Source organism: Vicugna pacos, chromosome 7 (genome assembly GCF_048564905.1).
Source record: "Vicugna pacos chromosome 7, VicPac4, whole genome shotgun sequence".
NCBI classification, from domain to species: domain Eukaryota; kingdom Metazoa; phylum Chordata; class Mammalia; order Artiodactyla; family Camelidae; genus Vicugna; species Vicugna pacos.
In genome coordinates this window covers 12,676,813-12,694,613 of record NC_132993.1, presented here as the reverse complement: position 1 = coordinate 12,694,613, position 17,801 = coordinate 12,676,813, and the positions used below count along the sequence as shown (strand labels likewise).

The 17,801-nt window shown below is 44.4% G+C and overlaps 1 protein-coding gene across 1 annotated transcript in view; it reads left to right on the top strand.

Moving 5' to 3' along the window:
* TBXAS1 (thromboxane A synthase 1) overlaps window positions 1-17,801 on the top strand; it is a 142,297-nt gene that overhangs the window by 50,433 nt on the left and 74,063 nt on the right. Inside the window, exon 4 of the mRNA XM_006210031.4 lies at window positions 15,311-15,407. Coding sequence (XP_006210093.2) covers window positions 15,311-15,407 — 97 coding nt within the window. The remainder of the gene's footprint in view (window positions 1-15,310; window positions 15,408-17,801) is intronic.

The following is a 17,801-nucleotide window of genomic DNA, read 5'->3' as shown; positions in this document are numbered from 1 at the left end:
TCAGCGTTAATCACTCACTTGGCTTTGAATCCCAGAGGCAAAATGGTCAGTTTCACCATAATAAGGAGATGGGACACGGCAAAGGGAAAGATAGCTGCATCCTCAGCACCATCAGTTGTAGCTACGACTGAGACCCTGGGTCCCGGGTGACTTGGGAACAAGGCCCCCTGAGGTTAACCGGCTGCACTGGGGAGGCGCGGGAAGGGTGTGAGTCCCAGGCCACGCTCGGAATCCGGAATCTCCTGCTTCTCATCCTGCAGTGGCATTTCCCACAGTGCGTCCTTTGGACCACTTCCACTGACAACAATAAGTGTTACCTGGAGGGAAAGCGAGGAGCTCCCCTTGGTCAAATGCTGGAAATGCTGGGTTAGTCAAAGGCACACACGCCTCCTTATTATACGGCTTCTCAGAACCATTCAGGTACCAATGCGCTTAGAAAATCTCCAAGTGAGAGATTTAGAATGCAGTATTTATTTGACCTCAGAACTTTTTATTTAGTTATTTATTTTTTTGCTGTCTGGAACATCTCTTGGGACTAGAATATGGAGAACAGGCTTTGAGAGAAGACACTGATCTAATAAGCAGCAGCATTTTACACATAAAAACACAGCCATTGATAAAAAAATAGTTGACTTCACCACTGTGAATTATCAACACTGTCACCAGTAACTATTCATTACCTCTATTTCAAGGTTGTAAGTGTGTGTGCGGGGGCGGGGGTGGTGTTTATTCTGCAGAGTCACGGAGAACTGGGGACACACTGCCCCATGTTTTGCATGGTTATCTATTCCCTCTTTTCCTGGTGCCTTTCTCTCTTTATCCTTCCTATCCCCAACCGACAACCATTCCATTGTGCTTAAGGAGTGTGTGTGTGTGTGTGTGCGTGCGTGTGTGTGTGTATTTGGTGCAAGTTCTTGCAAACTGTGTATTATCATTTTGTGCATATTCCCTTTAACTTATGCCAATCGTAGTGCCCTATATCTCATTCCAGTCTTTAGGTTTTTTCTCATAGCACTCTGTTTTGAAGATCCGTCTCGGCTCTGTGCTCCCACTGACTCTGACTACTGCCTCTCACTCTGCAACGCGCCTCCACCCATCCTACCGTCCACTCCCCCAGAGGGGCACACCCAGTGGCCTCCAGCAAACAGTGCTGCAGTGGACACCCTTTTACAGGCCCTTTCTGCACCTGTGCATGCATCCTAGGGGATAGGATCTTGCTTTTAAGACTGTAAGAGAGAGACATCTTTGTTCCCTGGGGCCACTTAGATAGTAAATGTTATTAATCCCTAACAGTTTTCCAGCCCCCTGTCTGGGTCTTGTCCTTTCAATATAGTATCTCATGTGATCGTCCCAACGATGGTTTGTGAGTTTTGCCCCGCTCACTGCATTGTCCTCAGTTTATACAGAAACATAAGTGACTTTAAGACCCATGGTTAGTAAGAGGTGAGGACTTGTCTGCGCGGATTCTCCTTATAAATAGAAAGCCTCTTTTGTTCTACTGTCCCTTATTGTTTCTTGGACACGCCCAGCACTCCTCCCTTACTAGGCACATCAGCCCTACTAGGTTGTGTCATTGTTTGTCTCGTGTCCCGCTGTCCTGTTGTCCTGCTGTCCTGCTAGAGCACAAACTCCAGGAGGACAGGAGCTCTGTCTCTAATTTGCTTGGATGTTCCCAGTGCCTAGAACAGAGTCTGACACACAAAAAGTGCCCAGGAATGTTTGCTGAATGGCCAAAGGAGTTGACTCTGAGCACGTGCCTTTTAGGACAAATTTGTCCCCAAGGAAACTTCAAACAGGAAAGTCTGATTATATTGATGGTTTGGGTCATTAGTATTATTTTCCTGGGACATAATGAAAGGACTTGGGGGAAATCTCTCACCCTAAAATCAAGGCTTTGGGTGGACAGGTCTGTAATCTTTCCCAAATCAGTGACCTATGTTCCATCAATTCAGCAGATAGCCCCTAATGTACAAAACTGATTTATTACCATGTCAGGCCATCTCAGGACCTGCAGGATGGGCACACTCTCATGGCCCACTGGCTGGGCTCGGCTCACTCCCCACATTGGTCTCCCTCCCCAGGGGCTGCTCTCTCCTGTAGCCTAACTCCTAGGGGTCCACCGAGGGTGCCAGGAAGAGCACAGGGTTGGCAGCCAGATCTGGGTCTGGACTGAGCTCAGCTGCTCTCAGCCATGGGACTAGAATTAGTGACTTAACCATCATCCTCGCCTTCAAAAAAATACCGGAGCACCTGCCTGCCTCCCACGTCTAATGTGAGACTCAAAGGAATGATCAGTGCTCTCTGTCAGCAGAGCCCACCCAACAAGTAGGGATGATAACTGTGCCTCCTCCACCCCCCAGGGTGGGCTTTGAAAGGGCTTCTTGCAACCACCCACCATCCCAGGGGAGCTCCCACCTTGGGAGCCCGTTCTAAGCCAGCGCTGGGGTGAACTTCCACGGTTCCTGCACGTGGGTCCTCAGAAAAGCTGGGGAGGAATCTCTCTGGCCTTTAATGCCTCCTCCTGGCTAAGGGGCTGCTCCAGGGCAATGACCTGTGTCTGGGCACTCCCCATCCAGTCATCTCATCTCTCTGGACCTCTGTTTTCCTGTCTATGAAATGAGGGCGTTGGGCTAGAATGATCACCTCGAAGCTTCCTTCTATCTCTGAAATACTACGATCTGTGCTTTAATTTTTTTTCCCTTGCCTCTTGTTTCTCCCCAACTGCATCTAAAATCCTTTTGCCATTAAATTCTCCTTTCTTGAGAGTCAAACACCTGGGCTTTCTAATCATCCCTGGCCGAGGACCACACACTCCCCCGACTGCACGGGGTGTGTCCCCCAGCCACAGTGTCTTTTCAGAACTGATTCTAGCTTTTGCCAAGCCCCTCAATTCATATTCTGGGTCCACATATCATTGGGAGGAGGGAGATTTTGCTGTATACTCTCACACAAATATATGTTCTGCATCATAGAACACACATGCACACACACACAGACACACACAGCTCCCTCCAGTGCTTAAGAATCTACATGCCTGGGCATAACTGTGTAGGTGCAAATATTCTGGGACATCCAAATGCCTATTTTAATGTTTCTTTGTCCCTGCGGTGCCATCTAACTATTTATTTAGTAGCTCGATGCTGTTTGCATCAACAACTTTGCCTTATAGGCTGTTCTTCATGTTTATGATTTTTACTGTGAAAAAAAATTGCTTGCCTAACATCTGTTCTGAATTTGTTTTTCCTTTCTTTTTATTTATCTAGTCCCTATTGAATTAAATTTGTGCCAAGGACAGTAACTTGAATTGGAATCTTCGGTGTCCTTCAGGATTTCTATACACTTCAATACATCTCTTAATTACTCTTTTTTTTTTATTGTTATGAGATATACATATATATCCATGCTCACACAGGCAGATTGGTTTGTAGCTTACCTCTGCTGTTCCCCTCTGGGGAATAAGTTTTATTAACTGAATAAATTAAATGGGCGGGTATATCCAATAGAGTAGAGAGGTTTATCGTTATAGGTTTGTTTGAAAAGATAATTTTCCCCCTTGCTGCCCAATTCCCTCCTTCAGCTATAGCTCTGTTCTGGAGAAAGCTTGACTGTAGCTTGGCATAACCATAATTCACCTGGACTGGAAGGACCACTTTGTCTTACAGATGAAGCAGCTCTTAGGTTGGCTAATGTGAACTCAGACCCACATCCTCATTAACCCCCTGTTCTCACCACTGAGAAACCCACCCAGGGAGCAATAATGCATATTCCCAGCAGTAGCCAAGAAGGCCCCTAAAGAAGAGACCTGCTTCTCCACCCAATACTTCAGAAGTCTGCAAGGTGTAGAGACCGTGACCCCAGGACTCAAGGGACCGGCCCACTGTCACCAAGTTCTAACTCCAAATACAGTCCTCTGTCTACCATCAGTTCCTGGCTCATTCTGGAAGGACTGTCTGCCCCTCCCCTCTCTGTGACCTTTCCCACACTCACTGCGGAGCCTGTGTCTATGTCGTCCCGTCGCCCAGAGACGGACGAGACGGTTTCCCCCACGTCTGGAAGGACTCACTGCTGGCCCCACTCCAGACACTGTCCACTCAACAGACCTTTCAGGCTTCGCCGTCAGTACAGCACTGAGCTGATGGCAGCGGGAGACACCGCCTCTCCCTCCCCTCAAAAGTATCACTCATGTCTCTTTTCCTAAAGAAATTTGGTGTCTAGTTTAGAAGAAAAACACAAATGCGGGTCAAGTTGCACAAGAATGCCAGGGAATGAGTGGCTGAATATTACACGTTGACCAGACAACCTGAAGCCACGAGTTGGGCAGAATCATGGGCCCGTGAAGGCAGAGGAGGCTTCTAGGAAGAGGCAGGAGTTGACACAGTCTTAAATAATGAGGAGATGAGGAGGAAGAGAGAACCGTCTGCCCAGCAGGAACAGGAGAGAAAGAAGACACTGGAGTGGGAATGGTGGGCCACGGGTTTAGGAGGGACGGGGACCAAGGGACTTTTGGAATGCAAGACAAAGGTGAGCAAAGAGATTCAAGCTTCGAGTCTGGGGTTTCTGGTCTGCCGGTAGCAGGAACTGGGAAGGGAGAGGATGAGCAGTGATTTCTCAGAACTAGAAAGACAGACTCAAAACCATCTTTCCATTTACTCTTATGTATGAGGTGCTCTGCTAGCTTCTTGGGGGTGAAAGGAAACATAAGACGCGGCTTTGTCCTCAGAGAATTCAGAGTAGTAAGGAGCCTGTCAAGAAATAAAACAGTGAGCTGCAAATCAAGAGAGCAATGGACATAGTGCTATGGAAACTGCGTAAAGTGAAGGGTCCAAGAAGACCCCACAGAGGAAGGGACAGGTGACCCAACTGTCAAAAAGCTTTTCCAGACTGATAAGATGGAGACTAGGACGTCAGAGGGAAAACCATGTGCAAAGGAATGGAACCACAGAGAAATCATGCAAACTTGGGAAACCACAAATAACTTTTTTTATAGCAACAGTGTACGGCTGTAGTTCCCAAACTGTGTGCTAAGGCACCCGAAGGTGCCACGGTGAATTCACAGGGGTTCCTGGGATATTTTAACTATTCACGGGGAACACAGCGACATCTGTTGGTCACAGAGAGAACTACTTTCAATTTGTGTGTATTTTCTCAAATGTCTACTCAGTTGTTAGAACGTGAATACTTACTAAGTTGTTTGGACATACCTGCTTAAAAATGACACTGCCGGGTACTTCTTTTGGCCTTAGGGGGCCATGAAAGATTCCTGAGTCACTAAGTGCCATGAATTGAGAAAGTCTGGGAACCTGGGTGGAAGAAGAGCGGGACGGGGAGAGAGGTCCTGCAGGCTCCTTGTTACAGGGCTTTTTGCTGCAAACAGTGGAAAGCCATTAGAGGTTGACTGGTAGTGGGACAACGTGGTCAGCTTTTGTTTTATGAAAGTAGATTCGGCCTTGATGGGGGTGTTGGTTTGGAAGCAGAGAGCTCTACTGGGAGCTAGCGCAGTAGTTCTGCTGAGAGAGGTGGGGTCGGGGCCCGGGGTGTCAGAGGTTGGGCCTGGAATACAGCATGCTCCATTAACATTATAGAGCTCCTGCTGTGTGCCCAACGCTGTGGCACCTGTTAGACATCAAAGTTAAAAAAAGACGAGATCCCTCTGTTTAAAGCACTCACAATCAAATAAAAAGGCAGCCAAGGAAACAATTAGAATTAGTGGAGAACTGCCAGGAGTTAACCAGGCAAGAAAAAAAGAAAGGCTGTTCCAGGAAAGCAGGGGGAACAGCACGTGCAAAGGCCCACGTGAAGATGGGAGGTGATGGAGAGTTTCAGTAAAGCAGCTTGATCATCAATACTGGCTCTTGGGTGGTGGGGAAAAGGGAGGGATGTGGCCAAAAAGCAAGGCAGGGGCCCAGCTATGAAGGACATTGTAGGACGTGCTAAAGACTCCCAAAGGCCTTGATGGAGACAAACCAATGAGGGGTGTTAAGTGAGGAGTGGTGCGATCAGATTCACATTCTACAAAGTCCTGCGTGGATACACTGAGCCAGGGCCCACGTATAGACAAGCAGCAGGTCAGGAGGACAGGCCAGAGTGAGGAAGGCATAAATCTGAGTGGAAGGTCCAAAGGCTAGCCAGGGAGTGAAGGATCAGAGACTCCACCAGTATCTGAGGGCAGGAGAAAGGAGCTGACGAGGCATGGCAGAGAAGGAAAGCTGATAGAAGGCTCACTCAGGCCACGAGGCTCTGGAGGGGTCTGTGAGTTCAGGGTCAGCCCCTACGCATGAGTGCCCTGAGGCTCCCCTGTGCAGGTAATGCACACCCCGATCTGAGTGACAGATGGGAGTTGGAAGGAAGTAGCTTTGGGCTCCAAGGACTATGACCATCACTGGCTCCTCAAGAAGAGTGTCCCTGGCAGCTTGAGTGGGCTCCGCCTCCCAGCTAACGCAAGCCTGCCTTGCTCTAACGACAGATTGGATGGCTAACAAGAGAGGGCAGGATGCTCACCTGAGCCCAGCGGGAACAGACCCCAGGACTGCTGGGGGCATCTTTCTCTGCCTGCCGCCCAACGAGAGCCAGCTCCTGTGATAGCCGAATGTCCCCTCGCTTGCAGCACGGGACGCCTGCTTAGCTCCCTCTGAACGTTTTGGAGGCAGCGAGTCACCAACAATCACCGTGGGATCTCCAGCAGTCAGTGCCCACTCTCCCCGACTTCCACGTCCACAGGCCAGGCCAGAGGTCAGACTTCAGGCCAGGACAGCAGTCACCCTGTTAGCATCCTCAGACGCTGGGACAAAGCCCTGCCACCCAGGCAAGGATTTGTCAGGTGCTCGCTGCTCAGCCGCTCTCAGGGTTGCTGGAGGGCCTCATCAATTCTTCAGTCTGGAAACCAGAAGTCTCTGGAAGCACATTCAGATTCCTTCTGCTAAAGGTGGGAAAGGGAGTGGCGTGTCACGTGATCTCCCGGGGGGCGCTGCTCACCCAGCCTCTTCATTCCCTACAGAGCGGTGCCAGGAGGGTGCACCCCCCACCCCCGGGTGAGCAGGGGCCTTCACTTCTGATGGGAGGTTACTGTGACCAGCATTTGCCTAAAACCTTACTGTGGACAAAGCATTCTCATGTTTCTCATCTGACCCTCCTAACAGCCTCTTTTATCAAAGAAATTGACTCTGGAAAGTTGTGGTTTGCTCAAGGCGACACAGCTGTTAAATCACAGGGCAGGGCCTTGAACCCAAGTCCCAGCAGCGACACCCCTGCCAACCCCCACCTTGACTCTTGAAAGATGCGGCGAGGCCAATCCAATGACAAACCTTTTTTTTTTTTTCTCTTATTACAAAAGCACATGCGCTCATTGTAAACCACTGGAACATTACAGAGATACGCAATGTGAAAAATAAAAGCCCTGCAGAATTTCCTGCTCCAGATAAATGCACTGTTTGCTAATATATCTTCCTCCAGAGTCTTTCCAGGGCTATCACGAACACGCCTGAGCGTAGTGCCTGACACAGAGTACGTGCTCAATAAATGCTTGTTGAATGAACTAATAAATAGTCAAATCGGCTATTGTTTATTTACACAACTGTATGTACTATTTCACACTGTGCTTTTCCTGTCAGCTGTGTACCGTGGACATCCTTTCAGGCTGGTGTCTGTAGGTCCCTCCCCATCAGAGGCCTTTACAGCTTGGTCACCTCTGATGGGGGCAGGCCTTCCGGAACAGGGCCAGGCAGCCCACAGGCCACTAGCAGCAGTCTACCCTGCCTCAATTCCCAGAAGGCAACAGTGAGCTATTTTGGTTGAACTGACTGGTCAGTTAAAAAAGAAAAGAAAAGAAAAAAAAAAAGAGCTAGTTATACAAGTTAAACAAGTGTTATTTTTGTCTGCACAATACCTCACTGATTTGCCTAAATTTTCTCTTCAACCAGGTGCTTTGAAGCTGAGTAAGAACACTCTTCTGTGTCTAAGTATAAATGAATAACTGACTAAGAAATTTTGACCCCTCAAAGTGACGATACATACATTTAAATTAGAGGGAAGCAAGAGGTTACCTTCATGATTGGGCTGGGGGTGGGAGTAGGGTGTGTTTTTGGTCCGTTAAACACGAAGCTGCTCTGAGTTTCCACCTTTAAAGGACACAGTCTGCACAGCTGGAAGCCTGGCTGTTTGCCCTCACACACCTGCTCGGCCCTGGACCTGTTCCCCAGGCGAGGCCGGCCACTCAGACAAGAACGTATCCACTGGGGTAGACGGGTGCACAGTCGGTGGCCAGGAGCGCAGGCTTTGGCAGCTGTCAGACTGGGATCAGGTCCTTATCTTGGGCAACTTCTTCACCTCTCTAAGTCTCAGTCTCCTAGTCTGATAAGTGGATGTAATCACTACCCCATCCGTTTTCTGAGGATTGAAGGAGATCACAAAGGCAGTGCACTTAGAACAAAGCCTGGCAGGTAGGAAGCTCTCAATAAACAGTAACGATTGTGGTTACCTTCAAAGTTCTGAGAATGGTCCTCAGTGTGGGGGTAACTGATGTCCTTCCAAGTCCAACAGCCCCCATTCCTGGGCTCTCAGATGTCGGCCTGTGGTCCCTCAACAGATAAAGTACATTCTTTACTGGGCATGTTTGCCCTAATGGACTAATAGCCCTAGTCAGTGCCTAATCTCACAATAACGCAGGCTGGCTTGTTTCAGACCACCTTATCAGAGTCATAATTTCACAGACCCTAAACTTCTTACCTCACCTACAACCAGCTAGAGACTTGTGCACAAGCCCATCGGGCACCTGGTGACCCGACCTTATAAAAGACCCCAACTTCCGGGCCTCGGTGCTCACGCAGACACCCCTCGCCTATGTGGCCCACTGTTGTCTGTAGCAACATACCCCTAATAATCTCCTTTACCATTCTCCTCCTTTATCTCAGGTCAATTCTTTTACCAACATGCGTCACCAGCCCATCACTGATCAGCCAGTTGTGTCCCACGACACCCAGGTCATTCAGATGCTTCACTGACTGACTGCACTGGTACAAGATGTTCTTTCATGCCCTGTAGAGAAAGGAGACTGAAAATTCAAAGACCATAATTCAGTTTCCTTTTTAACTCGTGAGAATGGTAGGATTTAAAGCTAGAGCAAACTGCAGAGATTGCCTAGTTTTATTCCCACCTTTCAGAGGCGAGGAAGCAGAAATGCAGGGCATCTAGGGAGCTTGTGATGGTTGTCAGGGTGAGTAGCTGAGCGGCTGATCCTGGACCCTGACTCCTGGGCCCTAGTGCACGCTGCTTTGCAGTGCACCACCCACCCCAAGTCAGGAGGCAGTAAGACATCACCACACACTGACACCAACGTGCAAAACTGAGATCAGACCCTTTTGGAGAAGTACATTTTGAGAGGTAGAATGGCATGAGATATTCACAGGGTTGAGAAGGAAAAGGGGTACCCTATTAATTAAGACTTTGGAATTACAAATGATAGAAACCCAACTCAAATGAACTTGAAAGCAAAACTAACTGAAGCTTAGAGGATGCAAGGAATGTGTACGTCCTCGACATTCTCCTTGCTTGTCTTAAATCTCTGCTAGATCCCTCTGCAGACAGTTCTCACCATGTGGTAGAAAGATGGCTACCAAAAGCTCTGGTTTCACATATTTCCAGTTTAACATCTCCAGAAGAAAAACAGAGCTTTCCCCACGCAGCTTCGATGTTTATGCCTGTATACATGTCCAATGAAGAATTCTGACTGGCCCTGACTCAGTCATGTGTCCATCCTGTGGACCAGTCACTGTTGCCCAGGAGATGAGATACTATGATCAGCCATGCCTGGATGGTGAGTCCATCCCCATGACCAGAGGGGCAGGGTGCTATCATCGACAGCTCATCCAGAACTGCATGGAAGGGGGAAAATGCTTCCTCAAGAAGGGCTGGGCAGACAAAGACTGGAGCCATCCCAGGCGCCCAAAAGGAAAAACAAGCTTCATTTACACGTTTCTCTGTTCAAAATCTTTCCAGGAGCTTCTCAAACTACAGATGAGTGTCTGTGTAAATATAAATTCACAAGATTATACAATTTACATGTAAAATGGGGCCAGTTTTCTCGTGAGGTTCATAAACCAGCTCTGAAGCAATTCTAAAGGAATTGTGACAAAATTGCTTTTAGCATTAGCAATATTACTAGAAAAAAGCACAAAGACTCCCAAGGTGCCCACTTGGAAGGACAACTTTGATTTGAGTGTAGAAGTATTATTTTGGTTTTTTTTTTTAAATCCAGATTATGTGTAATTTTGGTAACAACTAAATCAATACAAATATATTACCAAAATATGTCTGCACCCCAGTGTAAATGCTTTCCTTTTAGATCTAAGAATTTAGAGAAGTGAGAATGGGCGTGAACTTTAGTTAGATATAGAGCAGGGTTTTTAATTTGGGGTCTGTGGGTCACCAACCTGGTTATTGTCAATCAGTCAGGATCCTCTGGAGAGCTTATTAAAATTAGAGGAGACTGGGTCCCCCTCAAGAGACCCTGGTCAGGTAGGTTTGGGTCAGGTATCATTGTTTTCTGAATACTTGGCAGGTGTTTTAGACCAGCCGTTGAGGGTGAAAGCCACTGCCCAACGATAGCATTTCTTGAAGTGTAGGAGTAGCATCTGGCATCAGAATCAGGAGGGTCTGTTAAAATGCAGGTTCCTGGGCCCCACCCAGGCCTACTAGATCTGCTCCAGTGAGGAGCAGAGCTAGGACTCTAGTTTACTAAGACCCCAGGTGAGTTTTCTTTTTAGGATTTTCTTTTATTTTTAATTTTTTATTGAAGTATAGTCGGTTTATAATGTTAATTTCTGGTGTACAGCATATTGTTTCAGTTACACACACACACACACATATATATATATTCCTTTTCGTATTCTTTTTCATTATAGGCTATTATAAGATACTAAATATAGTTTCCTGTGCTATACAGTAGAACCTTGTTGTTCATCTATTTTATAAATGTAGTAGCTAGTATCCGCAAATCCTGAACTGTCAATTTATCCCTCTACCCTTTCTTTCCCCCCCGGTAACTGTAAGTTTATTTTCTATGTCTGTGAGTCTGTTTCTTTTCTGTAAGTAAGTTCATTTGTGTCATATTTTTTTTTGGATTCCACATATAAGTGATATCATACGGTATTTTTCCTTCTCTTTCTGGCTTAGAACGACAATCTCCAGGTCCATCCATGTTGCTGCAAATGGAATTATTTCATTCTTTTTCGTGGCTGAGTAATATTCCATTGTATATATAAACCACACCTTCTTTATCATTTGTTGATGGACATTTAGGTTGCTTCCACATCATGGCTGTTGTAAATAGTGCTGCTATGGACAGTCAGAGGCATGTATATTTTTGAATTAGAGTTAAACATTTAAAATTTTTGAGATAATTATGGATTTAAGGAAGTTGCAAAAAATGTACAAAGGGATCTTGTGTACCCTTTACTCAGTTTCCCCCAATAGTAACCCTTTGCATAACTATATTACATTACAAAACAGAGAAATTGACACTAATACAATCTGTAGTACTTATTCAGATTTTATCAGGTTTACACACACTTGTGTGTGTGTGTGTGTGTGTGTGTAGAATTCTTTGCAGTTTTATCACATGTATAGGATTGTGTTACCACTACCACACAGCCAAGATACAAAACTGTACCATCACTTCAAAGCTCTTTAGTGCTACCCTGTATAGTCAACACCACTCCATCACCACTCCCATCCCTAACCTCTGGCAACCACTTCTTCTGCATCTCTATAATTTTGTTGCAAAAATGTTATCTAAGTGGAATCATATAATATGTGACTTTTCTAGGATGGTTTTGAGAGAACTGACACTTTATACTGTGGAGTATTCTAATCCATGGATGTGGTCTCTCTCTCCATTTATTTAGGTCTTCTTTATTTCATCAGCATTATAAATGGCACTGGGCCTTAATTTTGGTTTCCACATGTTCATTGTTGGTATATATTATGCTACTGATTTGTGTGTGTGTGTGTATTGATTTTGAATTGTACAGCCTTGCTGAACTGACTTATTAGTTCAGGAATAGTCCTTAGGATTTCATATGTGGACAATCAGGTCATCTGAAAGTCAGGACAATTGTTTTTATTCCTTTCCAATCTATATGGTTTTTATTTATTTTTCTTGCCTTATGACACTGGCTAGAACTTCCAATAGTATGTTGAATAAAAGTAGTGAGACTGGATAACCTTGCCTTGTTCCAAATCTTAGGAGAAAGCACTCAATCTTTCACCACTGAGTGTGATGTTAGCTGTTTTTTGTAGGTTTCTTCTAGATACTCTTTATAAAGTTGAGGAAGTTCCTCTATTCCTGAGAAGCTGTATCATAAATGAGTGCTAGATTTTGTCAAATGCTTTTTCTATATCACTTGATATAATCACATATTTTTTCTTTTTTACAGAGTTTATATGATGGCTTAAAAATATTGAGCCAGCCATGTATACTTAGAATAAACACCACTTGGCTGTGGTCTGTAATTCTTTTTATACATTGCAGGATTTGATTTGATATTTTGTTGAAGATTTTTGTGTCTAAGTTCGTGAAGAAAATTGGTTTATAGTTCTTTTTGTACTATCTTTTTCTGGTTTTGGTATTAGGGTAATACTGGCTACATAAATTGAATTGGGAAGTTCAGTTATTCCTTTCTTTTTTATTCTCTGTGTAAAATTATTGTAAATTCTTCAAATGTTTGTTAGAATTCTCCACTGAAACCATCTGAGCTGGGAGATGTCTTTTCCAGGAAATTTTGAAGTATAGATTCAATACCTTTGATGGCTATAGGATTATTCAAATTGTTTATTTCCTCTTAACCGAATTTTAGTAGGTTGTGGTTGTAGGAAGGAATTGGTCCGTTTCTTCCAAGTTGCCAAATTTCTTAGTGTACTGTTATTTGTCTTAGTCCCTTATCCTTTTAACAGCTGCAGGACCTGTGCCGATAGATGGTTTCACTCCTGATGTTGGTGATTTGTGTAGTCTCTCTTTTATCTTTATCAGTCCTACTAGATGTGTATTCATTTTATTGATTTTCCCAAAGAACCAGGTTTTTGTTTTACTAATTTTTCTACTGTTTTTCTGTTTTCAGTTTCATTTATTTCTTCTCTTTTGTTATTTCCTTCCTTCTGTTTAAGTTTTTTGTTCATTTTCTAGTTTCTTGAAGTAGGAACTTGGGTTTTCTATTTAAGATCTTTTCTCTTTTTTAAGGTAGCAGTTTAAATTTCTCTCTCAGCACTGCTTTAGCGGCAACCACAAATTTTGATGTGTTGTTATCTAATTATTAAATTATATATAATTATAATATAGCAATGTGTCTGTTTTCTTTATAGCTCTTTTATTTCATTTTTCTTGCCTTCTTGTGGATTACTTGAATGTTTCTTTAAATTCTATTGTGAGGTTTTCCAAAAAATGTTTTTATATTACCTTTTATAGTATAATTTTCTGAGCAGTTGCATAAATATACATACTTAATTTATCACCATCTACTGGTATCAATGCTTCACTATTCTGAGTAAAGCGAGGAAAACTTACTTCAATTTTGATCCCTTTATCCTCCTTACTTTTAAAATATAATTATCTTAAGTATTTTCTCCAAATATATTGAACACCATGTCAGATGATGTTAGAATTTTGCTTCAATCATCAAATATGACTAAAGAAATTCATAATTGTTCACCTGCTCCATTGCTCTTCTTTCCTTTCTGAAGTTCCAAAATTCCTTCTGTTATCATTTTCCTTGGGCTCCAGAGGTCCAAGAACCCCTCAAATTTTACTTTTAAGTGCTGTGACTGTCCATTTTTCTTAGGAGAATGTTCACAGCTTTCACTAGATTCTCAAAAAATTCCATGACATGCCCCATAAAGTTTATAAAAGCCTTGGTTTATGGTCTTACTGTGTTATTTTTCATCTTCCCAGCTAAAACCAATTAAAAACTAGTTAGGATTCTTTCCTCTACCACATCTGTTGAAGCCCTGTGTCTCAAAGATTTCCCCAACAGTTTGGGGAAATGTGATCACTCAGATGAATATTTCTGAGTGCCTAACAAGTGCCAGACAATCTTTTTCCCCTCATTAGTAAGAAGGGGAAGCATTAAAACATTAAAGACGATTTTAGCTTATAAAAAGTTCTTAGTAACTCAGAAATCAGAGTAAACTTTGCTGCTTTCATGTCTTGTGACTTTGTCTCTTACTGCTCTGAGCTGGATATACCAGCAGTCAAATGGTATCCTGAAAATATAATTCCGTATACTAAACACATGGCATCTGCAGTGGGCCCACTTGTCATCACTCTGATTTGCTTGACACAGTTGGTGCCCAAGCACTTACAGTTCCTCCAGGCAGGCTTGTCCCCGGACAGTTGCACAACTGATTCCTCTCGCTGGTACCTCCTCATCCCCCTATGCCACCCACCTCCCTGGAGTAACTCCTGCTCATCTTTTAGAACTCACTTTGGGAAGCACCACCTCAGGAAGACTTTGTTCTCTTCTCCAAGTGTTGAGTTGGGTGTGCCTCCAGTGACACCCCTGCCAGATGTCACAGTGCATGCTCATTACCCGCTTGTAAATTCCACCAGACTGTGAGGCCCTTAAAGGCTGTGACTGGGTTTTGGTTGCTTTTGTGCCTCCAGCACTTTAATAAATATAACAAGACATGTCCTTGGGCACCACCTCCTGTTAGAGCTCACCACCATCGCCGACTGGCTGAGCTTTTCTTCCATTCCTTTGTTAGTGTCCTAAGTATCTGCTGAGCTCCTTTAGATGTAGGTATGGCAACCAGATGTTCAGCCCTTCCCCAGTAGGTTTAATCTCTCCTGAATTCTCACAAGCATTTATTAATTCATTTTAGACTTTTTCCAAGAATCAACAGAAAAATTATTGGTCTTTTCTTGCTAGAATGCCTATCTCCCCAGTTTTGGAAAATATGGAGAACACTGATCTCTGCCATTTTCCTTCTTGGTGTTACTACTGGATCTTATAAATTCCTTATTATCATGTTTAAATTTGCAGATCTGTCTTTCCTATCAAAGTATGAGCTCCTTAGGGGTTAAGGTTGTATCTCATTCATCCCAGAGTCTCCAGGGACTAGTACAAGGTGGAATGAAGCTCTACTGTTCCTCATGATTAGCACATGCATTTCCTTTCCTTCTCCGCACCTTTATCTTTTAATCTTCATTCTAAGCCACTCTGTATTCTTTTTAGAAAGGAGAAGTGGGCAGATAAATACAACACATTTTTTTTCTTCATCACCAGAAATACAACACATTTTAAAGTAATTTTCTTATTCCTCCCAGGTACTATCTCGGTCGTCGGATGTTTATTGTTATCTCAGAGCCAGGCATGATCAAGCAGGTGTTGGTTGAGAAGTTCAGCAACTTTACCAACAGAATGGTATGTAATTGTCTCTCCGCACATGGATGGATGGGGAATCGTTCTAAGATGCAAGGACTGCACGGCGCATCTAATAGGGATGTGACTGGGCCTCTTATAGGGTTTAGATCAGTTCAACTCAAAACCGAGCTCCCCAGTGAATTCAGGTTTTCAAAAGAGATGTACAGGACTGCTACTAAAGAATGACATTTACACTTAAGAAATGCCTCAAGAAAGCTAAAGCTCAGGAGAAGTTGTGGCTGATAAAAACGCTAAAACCAGGAGAGTTTTTAAAGCTGTGTTCAAAGGTAGAGGAATCCAGGGGGCACAGCTCAAATGACTGAGGAAGACCACCAAGGTTAATAAATATCAGAGGGAAAGCAAAATTTCAAGCCTCTTATGCTCACATCTTTCCCAGAGAGAATAAACGTCTTAAGGCTGGAAAAGGAAGACAAGCAATGTTTCAAGGGGAATTTGTCTCCAAGTAGCAAGTCTCCAACCCACGAAAGGATGTACATACTCCATCTTTTCTGGAAAGTACATACCCTACTTTTTAATTTTTGATGAGAAATTCCAAAGGATGGAAGAGGGGACAGAAAATAGCAAAGGTCAGTGTTGTCCACATTTTCCAAAAATGAGGAGATAAGAATTCTAGCAGAGATGACCAATAACCATGTTGATTCTTGGAAAAAGTCTAAAGTGAATTAACAAATAGTTGTTTGTGAGAATTCAGAGAATCGCTCTGTGTGCCTACCTTTTTTTTTCTTTTTTCTTTTGTTAAACTCATCTTCCATTCTTATAGGAATAGTAAGCAATGTATTCACTCTTGTTGGATATTTGACAAACTTTTACAAACCTGCCATACATGCCAGGCACTGTCTAGATACTGGTTAGAAAGGGACAGAAAACAGTCTTGTCCTCAAGGAGCTCATAGTCTAGTGACAGAGGCAGAGAGGTTAAGAGACCAGTTCACTACAGTGTGGTGAGCACCGCTGCCCTCCCCCAGGATGGGGACAGGAAAAGGCTTATTAGATGTGAGGTGCCTGGGACTAAGTCTTGAAGAAATTAGCAGTACCCCACCCCTCCTGTGTTCTGTCCTAGTTGAACAGCTCGAGTGTTTTTTTCTCATCAAATTTCACAGGAACATATGAAACTGGTACAATTATCATCTGTATTTTATGGACAAAGAAACTGAGGCTCAGAGAGGTTAAGTGACACCCCTGACCATACGACTCACAGGAGGAACAGCAGGGATTCACGTGCATCTCCCAACTCAAGCCCGGGGCTCTTTTTACTGCCACTACAGTAACAGCTGCCTCGGAGGACATTTCTGCATTGTCCAGTTTTCACCGAGTAATTGGTTATTCACCAAAACATACACATCTTACAGCCCCAGAGCATCGTGCCCAATTCCAGACACCTCATGGCCACTGGAGGTTAGGAGGTGACTGCCTGGCCTGCTAACTCCATCACCTCGGAATGAGAGGAGGAATTGCAGAAGCTTAACTACTTCTCTGCCTCCACTTGATTCTCTCCCCAAACACTGTGTTGTTATTTCCCTGTCCAAAGTCCCCTGAAGAGTTTTTGTGGCCTTGGCATCTTAGAGACTGATCGGATGGTCAAGTGCACTCAGGGATTGTTGTGCCTCCGGACTCAGTAAGGAACGTTGATGAAAGAAACAGGGGAAGCCAGTGAGTGCAGCAAAGGCACTCCAAGAGCCTGCCACTGTCTTGAGCAAGGGTGAGCCCCTGAGCAGTGAGATGGGACGTGTCAGCCATGTGTCTGCACATTGCTTCATGTGACATCCAAGAGGTGACCAAGGCACAGAACACCGCAAGCTGACCTGGAAGAGGCTGCTCTCCGATCAAGGCATTCGGGGCAGACGTACAGTCAAAATACACGTTCAGGCAGAGGGGACAACATCAAGTTACCTAACTTCAGTCCATTTCTCTTCCAAACTATTTGTCTTTCCTTCCTATTTTTTTCCCACCCCCTGATTCAGATTTCCAGGCTTCAACCTCCAGAATATAGTGCCAGTTTCCTTCTTCACTCAACACAGTGCCCTCAAGACAAAGTCAAGTTCTCCAGATGAGATTTAAGGGCACCCATAATTTAGAGCCATTGCATATGCTCCAACCTCCCCTCTCACTGCTCCCCAGTGTAAGCTGTCACTCCTGCTGGACTGGTCTCTCCATTCTGTCTATAACCTGCTCTGGAAATCCCTGCCTCAGTGCCTTTGCTCATGCTGACACTCCCTCTAGAACTGGAGGCGGCACAACAGTGGGTCATGCATTTACTAGCAATGTAAGCCTGAGCAAATTACTTAACTTCTTTAAGGCTCTCACTCCTCCTTTGGAAAATGGGGATGTGCTCTATCCTACTGAGCTGTTAGAAGGCTAAATAAAGTCATGCATA